General features: G+C 33.1%; 1 protein-coding gene across 1 annotated transcript in view; it reads left to right on the top strand.

Moving 5' to 3' along the window:
* The first annotated feature begins 5,568 nt into the window (after positions 1-5,568).
* LOC115888128 (nose resistant to fluoxetine protein 6-like) overlaps positions 5,569-12,937 on the top strand; it is a 42,193-nt gene continuing 34,824 nt past the window's right edge. The window contains exons 1-2 of the mRNA XM_030907713.1: positions 5,569-5,896; positions 10,722-10,921. Coding sequence (XP_030763573.1) covers positions 5,569-5,896; positions 10,722-10,921 — 528 coding nt within the window. The remainder of the gene's footprint in view (positions 5,897-10,721; positions 10,922-12,937) is intronic.

The raw sequence follows: 12,937 nt of genomic DNA, 5'->3' as shown, positions 1-12,937 counted from the left end.
GGATATCTTTTAACTGGCCAGGACAAGACACGAAAAACATTAGACGATCAAATCCATTTTTCCACCGCTCATTGATTAAAAATTAATGTTTTTATCACAGCCATGACACTCTAGATTGAAATTTAAAATACAATTTTTTTTTAAAGCGAAAATGTCAAAGTTGACATATGATATGTCATTATATTCAGAATGTCATTTTCTATCGCATAAACAAAAAAAAATACCGAGGGTACCATTTAAAAATCAAAAGTTGTAGTCATTTCCAGTGAAACAGGAAGTGACCGACAACAACTGAATACGTCAATCAATCCTAATTTATGTCATATACTAACATAGGGGGGGTTATTGTTTTGTAACTTTTCGTTGAGAATATAACTTTTTGATGGGAAATCTCTGTAGAAGAAAGTTATAATAGATTTGCCATATTGTGACATAACTTGCTACTTTTCCACAACTTTAAATTAGATACACATCTAAATAAAAGACCCGAACATGATCTGACTTGATTTATAGTCTTTCGAAAATCGCGCCAGGCATCGTGATGGCATTGATTTGACAGCGATAAACCTCTTTTACGGCTGACAGTTGATAAGGCGTAATATATTACGGAGCCCTTGTTCTCCTTAAGGCCGGGAAAAGGGCGTTCTCTAAATAGTTTTGTTTAACTTCGAGACTTGCGGTGACGTCAAGTTTGACTTTCCTCGAATAAAAAAAGTTGTTTGCTTAAGTACTTTGTTGAGAAGAAACATTATTTGTTAAGTCAATAAATCAGATAACCCTGGTTCATCAGTTATGATAGAAAGTGGTTTTAACATATTGTTTGCTATAGAGAAATTAGTAAAAGTTAGGATGTACGTCATTAAGGATGTTAAAACTATTACCAAATTTCTAATATATAATTAAAATTAATTTAGGAAATCTGCCCCGCGGCTTTTTTGACTCGCACTCAGGGGATCGATATGGTGTCGAATCAAAATAACTCACCTAAATTTTTAGCTCTTTAACTCAAACGGTTTTCGAGATTTTTAAAAAAAACTGTTTTTTTTTTAATTTTATTTTTATCTATACTACTATATAAAACTAGCGTGTACCAGCGACTTCGTTCTAATGGTGATGATAAAGCAAAGCAAGAATTTCCATTAACATACAAACTGGATAAAATGTTCTCACATTTATGTCAGCATGAGAAAAAACAATAGGGCGATATTATTATATAACTTGGTAATATTTGAGGGATAGTTTCATCTCGTTGGAATTTGACTTTCGAAAAATCCGTTTGTCAAATATAAGCTTTTTACGTCAAGCAGTTTAAGAAATTACCCAACTTTTTGGAACACCCTGTATGATTTTTTAAAAAATTTCAAAATATGTAAAAAAACCAAATAAATTATGCTTGTCCAAGCTTTTTCCCGAAAGACTAACCGTTTTTTAAATAACAAATATTGTAATATTTGAGGGGCGTTTTCACCCTCTTGGAATTTGAGATTCGAGAAATCCCTCCTTATCGAACCTCTACACCCCACAGTCAATCCGTTTACCCAAACGTCAAGCAGTTTAAGCAGAATCGTGATTACTCAATGGTCAGATTTTATGGAACACCCTGTATAAATTTATAAAAAAAATTATAATATATAAAACAACAAAATAAAATATACGTGTGTAAGAGTTTTTCCGAAAAACTCACCGGTTTTTAAATAAAAAATATTTTAATATTTGAGGGATAGTTTCACCCCCTTAGAATTCGAGTTTCGAAAAATCCCTTCTTATCGGAACTCTATACGCTAAAGTAAATCTGTTTTCCAAAAATCAGCTTTTTACGTCAAGCGCTTTATGCAGGATCGTGATTAATCAATGACCAGATTTTTCGAAACACCCTGTATATATTTTTAAAAAATCTTAAAATATGTAAAAAAACATAATAAAATATACGTGTTTAAGCGTTTTTTCGGAAACTCGACCGTTTTTTAAATAAAAAATATTGTATTATTTGAGGGGTGGTTTCACCCTCTTGGAACTGGAATTTCAAAAAATCACTTCTTATCGAACCTCTACACCCTAGAATCAACCTGTATGCCAAAATTGAGCTTCTTACGTTGAGTGGTTTGAGCAGGATCGTGATTAATCAGTATGTCAGTTACTTAAGGATTTTATATATTAGTATAGATAATGTCTAAAGTCAATGATAATATATCTCTTACGATTTCTTTTACAGTAAACCTAGTATATATCTACAATATTTTTATTCAAGCGGTTATATTTTATCGTGCCATATATAAGGTTTCTACATATTTCAGAAAGCACTTTAACTAGAAGTGCGGAAAGAACACTTGTCAAATAAAATTCTAAGGCATTCTACGTGTTGCGCACTTGTGTTTGTGGAAAATCTAAATAGTTCAGTATAACAAGAAAGGTTTTAACAAGGACTTGGTTAAAAATTTGGTTATAAAAATGTGGGTGTGATTTTGCATAAAAAAATATTTATTTTAGTAAATAAATTAAATAAACTTATTTATTTTGATTTATATTTTCTTAGTCTCATTCATCTCGGTTGATTATACGAAATCGGAAAGATGTAGAAACAAAATATTTTATGGGGTATATGGGGGGGAGGCAATGTGCGCAATTTAAAATTATTTTGAAATATACAGGGTGTTTCAGAACCTAGATCCATACTAAAGTTATATTTTTTCTTATGGAACACCCGGTAGTTAACTTCATTTTTGTATTCTTGGGCTCAAAAAGGGCATATATTATAAGGGTTAAATTGTTTAAAATCTTTGGTTTTTGAGATATTTAAAAATATTTAAATATGCATGCTACAATAGAATAGATATAACACCCTGTACATTATTTTTCAGAATTAATTCTTGTGCCGAGTTTAAAGGTGGAAAAATAAACTTTATTGAAAAATGTTATTGCTTCCTTAAATTTATACAGGGATACCAAAAATTGCTGATTTATTTTAAGGATTTATTTTATATAAAAACTTCGTTATTTCAAATAATACAATACCCTATATTTTTTAAAACGAGTCAAATTTCCTTGTGCGCAAAAATAAACTCGCGTAAAATAACAATAAACAGCGTAATAGAGAGATATCGCTAAACCGAATAGCGTGCATGGACGTTAATAAGGCCAGGTGTTATTTCCTTTACGTGAGGTGGTATTAACTCTCTTCATTTATAGTTATCGGATCGGAAATAATTCTGATCGCCTCGCGTCCGCTATTTAAACTTAACCTAACTTTGAATTTAAAACTTTGAAATTGTTTTGTTTACTAGATATTTTAAAACTAAAGGGCTAAAGTGCTTATTTCCAGTGCTTTATTATTCAACGTCTGCCAATGGGTTTAGGGCAACAAGCAACAAATTCTCTTAGAAGGGCTAAGTCGTCATCTGCTGTAAACCTAAGCCTCTTTATAGGTTCTTTAATATTGGAAGAGGTGAAATCCATCATTAAATATCAAATTACCTAATAAAACTAAAGCAATAATTCAAAACAATTCAAACATAACCTAAAATAAAAGATCTCGCCGGCCGGCTCCGGTTGTCAAATACCCGCACATACCCATTTAAGCAATTTTTAAACGTTATCAGAGGTTATTTAGAAAGAGCTCTTGGTGTAATTGATCCGCAAATTACGTCAGGCGGTAACGTTATTAGCGGGTGTTACGTTGACTCGCGCATATTGTAACCATGATAAGGTACGCGTAAATACCGGATGACGCTATTCGGTTTTCCGATATCTCTCTAATAACTGTGCCGGTCAGGCGCTGTGCACAATTTTAGAGGCCATAAGTGGGCGTGCTATGTGCGCAAACTAGTCACCTAACTAGTGCCCGATTCCGAAAATTGGAACCACGAAAAACAATAAAGAAAAAACAAAGATTATAATCTGTATAATCTGTGTTATTATATTAGGGTTTCCTATACCTATCTAGTTTAGATTTTGAATTAAAAGCGATTTTTCAATAAAATCGTAATCAAGATGGCTGGTGTGTCGCCATTAAAATTTTCTAGTGATACTTAAAATGGACCAGCAATTTTTGAAACCCCTGTGTACATTAAACGAAGCAATCAAATTTTTCAGTAAAGATCGAGGGTTACAGCAAAGTCGGCCTGACGATGGAGAAAAATCTCTGAAACCGGTCGTCGAATGGCTGTTCCCTTCGGTCTGATGAACTTAATGCAGAGAATAAGCATATATGTAGGATTTTTGGCCCCTTTTTCCGTTACTCGTATTTTGTTTATTTATATATACCCTACCTAAGCCTTCTTAGCTCCATCTACGGTAACGTGGATGAAGCAAGCAAAGTTTATTTCTTTTGCTTAAAAGTCAACACATGAATTAATTTTGAAAATCAATGCACATGGTGTTGATCTTTTTTATTATAGCATGTATATATAAATATCTTAAATATTACGTGAACCAAAGCTTGTAAACATATTTAGCCCTTTTAATAAATGCCTTATTTTGTATCCACGGGTCCAAATATGAAATAAAATACCGGGTGTATACCGGGTATAAGAAAAAATATAACTTTGGTGTGGATCTTAATTCTGACATACCCTGTACATTTCAAAATAATTTTAAATTATGCACATTTTCTTCCCACATATAGCCATAAAATATTTTGTTTCTACATCTTTTCGTTTTCGTATAGGCGAATGAGGTGCGCTACCCTGTATAATGTTATTTAAAAAAAATAACTTTAAATTTTTAACTATACGAACTACGTGAGCCACTCATTATCATTTTATTTGAATGTGGCAAATAAGGATTCAATAGTAACACATTTGAGCTAAACGTTCTGTAAGTTAAAATAAATAATCTATAGTCTTCTAGTTTCTCCACATTTATGATTAAAAATCATAATTTTGTATTATATGATACTCATTTCTTTGTTATCTTTCTTTGTTTCTATTATATCAGTAATTAATTCATAATATCATAACTTGAAACCTATGCTTGTAACTTAAAAGTCAAATTTGTCAGATTTTGACTTTCAAAATTCAGTTTGACAACCAGATTTATTTATGACAGTTAATTATTTTAAGTTTTTTTAGTATATTATTTTTAGTTTATTATAATTTAATACATAAATGAAAAACTAACATAAAAATGTTTATTTTTTGGCACTTACTACCTCAATATTTTGCACTTAATTATTCACACCTTGCATATCTTCCTCTCCTATTGATTTCCTAAAAAAAATCATATACAATTATTTATTTTCAAATAACTTTGAAAATATTTAACTGTTGACTGTTAATAACCATAGACAACCCTTAATATATAACAATAAACAACCCCTTTTTTTATCCTAACCAAAATCGAACACTTTTTAGCAAAACGTCCAAACTAAAGTAAATTATTTTATCAAATACTCAAAAGTTAAACAGCGGCTTTAAAGTTTCGCAAAAAAAAACATGGGAAACCATCAATTTTAACAAACTTTTAAACTACTAAACTGACAGGCTGCAATTTGCCAAAATTTTAATAAAATGAAAACTAGCAAAGGTCAAACAGTTTTGAAAACTTCCCAGTTTCAGTCGAATATTCATCAACATGAGAGGTTGTCTTCGAGTTTCTCTATTAGTTTTTCTGACAAAATCAGCCATTCTCGCTGTTTATGCAAACGAGCAACATGGCCAAGATGAAGTTAATGAAATTTTTACAGCTGAAGATATTGATTTTTCTTTTACAACTGAGAAACCAGAAGAGACAACTACGATAAAGAAGAAAGAACCGGTGAAATTGAATTTAAAACAAGGTTTGGCTATGAACCAGATTTTAGATACTTACTCGTTGACTGATGCTAGCAATGAATTGTGTAGAAATCACTCTATAGAATTTAGTATGGGTATGAGGAGGTTTGAATCGTGGGCCTTAGACAGTAAGTTTACTAAAATATAGAATTTTTGACGATTATGAAAAAAGAAAAAGTATTAACAGTTGCACACCTGCTTATTATTAGAGCTGTGTAGTTCATGACTGAACTAGATTAAAAGATTGAATCTCGTATGTAAACTACATGATTCAGTCAGTCGATTGAAACTGTTCAATCAACTGAACTAAACTAAAAACAAGAGTGAGAATAAGAACGAGAACGAAATATACAGGGTGAGTTTCCTACGATGTTCTCTATGGGTATCTCGGAAACTACTGGAGATAGAGAGTCAGTTAAATGGAGAAGGAATTGCAGTTTTTTGCAATTGTTTTTTTTGGGGGGTCATAAATATGCGCCTTTCAGATTTTTGAAAAAGTTCATGGCTTACTAGATATTTCGAAAAAAAAACAAATTTTGGCTATTTTAAAAATTGTCCCTAATTCAATTATATTTTATTTTAGACAAAAAGTTTTCAGATAAAAGTTGTAGATAATCACATCTTTAATAAGATCGCGTTTTTTTTAAAGCCTGTCTTGACATATGACTAACCGAGTGAGACTAACCTAACTTAACCTAACCATGACATCATAAAAAGCGCAATTTTTTAAGCTTTTCAACGATATAAGCTATGATGTGTTTTTTGTTAAAAATTACTGAGTTATAGCCAATTCTTATCATTTTAAAACAATTTTACTTAGTTAGCCATGGAAACAAGTTCAATCGTCTTTGCCTTCATAAATGCAAAACTGTCACATCCAAACTTTGTAATTTAAAATAAATAAAAATTGTAAATATGATTTTTTTTTAATGGAGAAAAGCGTGTAGGATTATTGGTTCAACTTTTCTTGGCCATATATTTTCGAGAATACGTTGACCGGTGAACGTTACTTACGTTCTTTAGAGAACGATTTTCAAGACATGTTAGAAAAGTTAAATTTAGATACTCACGCATTAAATAGAGTGATTCCAACATGACTTTTATTATGACACCGCCCTCCCCATAATAAAAGAAATTTATTTATATCATAATTATGTAAACTCAGGGATCGGAAGAGGTGGACCAATTGTATGGGCCTCCTCGATGAATTAAGAGGAGAACATTTTCTAAAATAAATTAAAGTGATATTATTTTTTTAAGTTTTAGTTTGCGTAATGTAAGTGATTGTAAAGAACCGTTTAAATAAATATTCTGTCTTTTCATAAGTTATAAGTCATAATAGAATAAGAATACCGTACCAACTAAGTGAAAATAGTCAAGAAAGATAAGAATTGGCTATAACTCAGTGATATTTCGAAAAAAAAAATATTATACCTTATATCGCTGAAAAGCTTAAAAAATGGCAATTTTTATGAAGTCATGGCCAACTGTGGTTTCCGCTAAAAAAAACATATTATGTATCATCGTTATGTTAATTATGTATCATCATTATGTTAACTATGTATTATGATCCTATTGCTAGCTTATTGTATTATTATGAATTTCTTATGTTCTTTATGTCATTGTTGTGTTTCTTATGTCATTATTATGTTTATTATGTTTCTAATTTTACTATAAATCTATTGTTATTTGTTATCGATCGGGGCGATCGAGTGTCAGGTTGGCCGATCTGTTAGAGGTATATAACAATCGATCTCTATAACAGTAGATTGTTTGTTTACAGGTGATAATATTATATTTGTAAGTATAAAGTATGTTTGTGTCATATGTCAAAATTGACAGCCTTTAGAAAAAATCAGAAAACACAAACTTGTTAGGTATGTGAGTATCTACAACTTTTATCTGAAAACTTTTTGTCTAAAATAGATTATAATGGAATTAGGGACAAGTTTTAAAATAACCAAAATTTGTTTTTTAGGAATATCTAGTAAGCCAGGAACTTTTTCAAAAAACCGAAAGGCGCATATTTATGACCCCACAAAACTACAATTCTTTCCCCATATTTATCAAATTTACTTAAAATTAACTTATTATATATTTTTACTTTTATTTACTACTTGTCAAAGATTAGATGCCAAAGAACTTAGATACAAGAATTAATAATTTGACTTACGTCACTTACGACGTGCTTCAGTAGCGTATCGGATGTAATATAACTTATCTATTTTTATAACAATTTTATTAACTACCAAAATTTATTCACAACGTAAAATAAAACAACAAATTATTGAGTCTACCCCACGTCTACCCTACATTATATTTTTACACTGTTTGAAAAAAATTAGAACGGCACTGATAGATATCAGTATTCCATGGGTATAGTGATAAATGAGGTCTAAACTATAAGAAAATGCATTTTCTACGAAAACTTGAAGAGATAGGTAAGTAGTGGTATAATACAATTTGATAGACAATTAAATTGTGCATCTGATTCTCGTGAAATGTACAGGATGTTCTATTTAAATTATACAAGTTATTGCCGTTTAAAGCTAGTAATTATTTAATTTAAATTTTTGCACAATCTGTATAAGGTGTAAGAGTCTCAATTTATTTTTCTTTGGTTCAGTGAAAAATAAATAGCCTTACTGGCGTACAGTAGGAAATTTAAATCTCTCGGGCGCCACCTCTGTTATTTATAGTGGAAGAGGACCACGTTTCGCCAATACGGGTAGCTTTTATACAGTGGAGATACCAGGGAGTGTTGAAATGAAAAGAAATAAAACACACAGTCAACTATAACATAACATTAAGGCTTTATTTAATTAATTAACTATATGTTAAATACCCCAGGAAGTTTCACGACTTTAAATTGTAATGAAAGTGAAAGAAAATTTATAATTAAAGACTCGTAAAATAAAATTTACAACAACAATCGAGCACCTCTAGAGTTTTGACCGTATAATCTCGATATGCAACTCACTGTCCGATTTAATCACGCGAATTCAAAGCGCGTTTTTGACATGACGTTCTAGTAAATAAAACGACGCGAGGTTCTAACCGGCGTCTAACTTAACGGCGTCCTAGTAAATATGGACATGTACGTACCGGAGCGACATACTCTTTTATAAACCGACTTTCTAAACGTCGGCGACGTCGTTACAGACGTCCCGGGATAAACAAACGCGAGCCCTGGATCGTTCGCAGTAGAACGAAACGGAGTCCTGTGGGATAGGTACGCACGCGAGCCCTGGATCGTTCGCAGTAGAACGAAACGGCGTCCTGTGGGATAATTACGCACCCGAGCCCTGAATCGTTCGCAGTAGAACGGAACGGCGTCCTGTGGGATAGATACGCACGCGAGCCCTGGATCGTTCCCAGTAGAACGAAACGGCGTCTCGGTTAGTCGTCTGGATAAGCACAGTCCACACCGCCCGGTCAGGACCACCTCGGGATGTCGGCGAGATCCCACGGCGCTCCTGATGAGAATACGGGAACTACAGAACCAGTCTCGGGATGGACGAGATCCTGCCTTAGCTCCAAGGATATTCGCGCCCGTATATTTGTTGTACTACCTTAACCGCTATCTGTCTCCCTTTTAACCAAAAGAAATCGGTCTTCGCGTCCACGGGATCCGGACAAAATGCCTCAACCTTGCATGTATTTTTACTTCTATAGTAGGACAGTTGACACCTTGAGCGGATACAAGTCTGGTTAAATTTTACGTACGCGCGTTTCGGAACAAGATGCCTCTACCTTGCACGTATTTTTACTTCTACAGTAGGACACGAGACACCTGGAGCGAATTTAACTATCTCTATCTCCCTTATTCTATAACGCGTTTAGGCAGTAAAACAAACCGTATTAACAATAAAAAGAAAACGACCTACTCTCGATCACTTTGGCGGCTGGACTTACCTTCTTCAGAGCGGCAACGGCGGCTGGCAGCAGGGTACTTGGCAGGGCACTCCGGGCTCGAACTTCACTGTTCAGTGCGATCACACCACTGACTACCTGGCGCTCTCGCTGCCAGGGTATACTCAAACGACCCTCCCTCCACTCGACCGGTACTGGTAGGGCCAGCTTTTCGGCTGCCGTACCGAACTATAGCGAGTAACGCCGATCAAAACTCTATTACAATATGGTCATTAAATATCTAACGCATTTAATTCAACAGTAAGAACATTAATGAAGTTCATTACCATAATGAGTTAACAATAAAATACATTGCCTAACCTTGTTTACAGAAAAGGTCCCTATTATTTAAGTACAGTATACGGGGTGTCCCAGAAATGAGCCCCAAAATTTATGAACTTCATTACAAAGGTAGTATAATTTTTATTATTGCAACACAATATCTGATCAATAAATAATCTTCAGTATTTACTATTAAAAACGTTGATACCCTTGGAGAAATGAAGCCTTAAATTTTTTACTGTAATTTCACAAAATTGAAAATATTTCAAAAACGGTAAGGTTTAAGTATGATAAACCTTAATCAAATTTACCTTTATTTCAATCGTAGAATCTAAAAATAGAATAATATACAGGGTGTTCTATTTAAAAAAATACAACTATAATATTTTTTACTTATTTGGGACACTCTGTTTCTTGTAAAATTATTTTTAAATTGTAGCTCTAATAGTCCTCCAACGAACTCAAAACTTACAATTTGTAAAAATCTAATCGTTTAGCTACAATACTCCACGTCGTATGTGGTTCAACCCTGTATACAGCTTGCTAAAAAAATCATGAAAATAAAGCTGATGAAATTGAAGAAATTGCGTTTTTTTTGCATCTGTGTGTATATCGAACTTTAAAATACATGAAAATTTTAAAGTGACCCATTTTTCGTGCCCGTTCACTGTATGTCAAAATCAAACTTGCACCGCCTAAAAATAGACAACCAAACCAGTACAAACGAGTTATATATGCTATAAATAAACGATGTTACAGTGTTTGACGCCTCGTCTAAGTTGCAGTCGGGCCTGCTGTTAAGCAACTTGTTCGAATTCGGTAACTACAAACAATGCATCTCCATTTACACGGACGACGTGGAAAATGGACCGCTGAGAGGAAAACATTGTACGCTGAAAGTTTTCCCTGACACGCGTCTGTTGAAAAAGATATTGACGTTTAGGAATGTGTCTGAAAAGGTAGGTCTTACAGAAAATCGATAATATTTCCTTTTAAGTTGAGTTAAAATATTGTTTGTATTCCTTTGATTAAGGCTGTTTTCCGTTTCCTATCTTGGCTTTTATATCATTAACAAAATAATTATCTATGTATCAAGGCTATTATAAGGATCTTAATTACCGAGGGCAAATTTTCTGACAATAATTGCCCGAATATAATTTTAAAAAATGTCTATACCTATGTGGCGGATTCATCACATCAAAAATAAATCCTATATGGGCATTTCGCCACTGCAAGAAAATTTACAAAATAAAATCATTATTTTTCGTAATCACTGCTGCGTTAATCCAATGGAAACTACTTGTCAGCAGTTAGGTTTACAGATAAACAAATTTGCCTAAAGGGGCGTCCAGACCAGATGAGCGAGCAGTAACAAGCGCGAGCAAACATTTATTCAAATTCGCTTGTGATTTCTGATGCTCTCGAGCACATGATCAGCTTCCGTCCAGACCTAGCGATTATTTGTATGTTCGGCATTGATCGGTGTGTGGCACTTCATGTTCATAATGTCGGAAAAAATTATTGCTTGTGCGACATTCATTGTATTTTATAAATTGTGGAAACGTCAAAAGAGAAAACGACTGCAGAGGAGATGGCGGAACATAACTCTTTTTAAAAATCAAGTTTCTCATGGTGATTCTGGAAAATTTAAGAACTTTTGTCGGATGTCACTTACAGATTTTAGTACCTTATTAGATTTAATTGACATAAAAATAATGAAAAGTGATACCGATTACCGAAAAGCAATTTCACCTAGAGAAAGGCTAGCTTTAATCTTACGGGTCTTGGCGATTTTTGTACTCCTCTATTAGTTCTAAAACAACTTCATTCGGCCATTCCATTTTTGATATTCGATTGCAAACGAGGTAAACAAAATCCCGTCCAAACCGAACGTGCAATAGCGCGAATTTTCTTTGATGTACCGACACGGCGTGGAACATCGACGCTGCGCGAGCAAGCAATTATTCGCTCGCTCGCAGAGCCGTCCACACCAGTTAAGCGTTCCCATAGAACATACCCGAATTCTTGCTCGCTCCTGCTCGCTCATCCGTTCTGGACGCCCCTTCACAAACAAAAAAAAATGCTTAACGTTTCGAAACTTATCTCTTTCCGTCGTCGGAAGCAAAAAAAAATCAAAGAATAAAGAAAAAGCTATTTAAAATATTTAAATGCAACTATTCGAGAACACTTTTTTTTTAAACAGATACGTCTACAAAAAACAGTTGACTTTCTGTTAAAATGGCATTATATCAAGTTAAACTTCAAATTAACAATTACTACCTGATAACAATTACTTAATACTGTCAAGAAATTAAAGAACTCGCATCATGGAAACATAATATGGATCTCGTTAGAATTTCTTATTTTTCTTGTGCGTATAATTATATTTTTGAGCTTATAAGTAACAAATAGCGCAAATAACAAAAAAATCAATTACTTTTTATGTCTAGTTTTTATTTTATAAATTTTTGAAGTATCGATGTTAATGGAACCGTTAAAATGACTTTTTAAACGTGTCATGACAGTAGCTTTATTCGAGTTCCCAAAAAGTACGGTTCTAGAATGGTTCAAAACACTGGCACAATATGATTTTTTGCTACTTTTAACATGAATGATTGTCGTAATTAGACTGTGCGATTGTTTTAAACCGTTCTAGAACCGTACTTTTTTGGAACTCGAATTAAGCTTAAATGTTTTTCTGACCTAATTATCGTAGTTTGACATGAATAGGCCAAGTAAAGCTCCAAATACCTTAAATTATTTAGATACTACAAAGAATAATACTAATTTGGTATTTTTGGTTCTAATTTGGTATTTTTTGGAAATAATTTGGTATTTTTGGTACTTTTTTCCCAAAATTGGTATTTATTGTACACCATTTTTGGCAGCGGTTTGCCCCTCGGCTAGCAACGTTTTCGAGAAAGTATTTTAAGAAAGCTGGCTCTTTGATATATCTTTTACTATGGTCTCTGGAA

Source organism: Sitophilus oryzae, unplaced genomic scaffold (genome assembly GCF_002938485.1).
Source record: "Sitophilus oryzae breed Bouriz unplaced genomic scaffold, Soryzae_2.0 scaffold_684_pilon_pilon, whole genome shotgun sequence".
Taxonomy (NCBI): Eukaryota; Metazoa; Arthropoda; class Insecta; order Coleoptera; family Curculionidae; genus Sitophilus; species Sitophilus oryzae.
The sequence above is the reverse complement of the archived record's forward strand: the minus strand, read 5'-3'. Positions and strand labels throughout refer to the sequence as shown.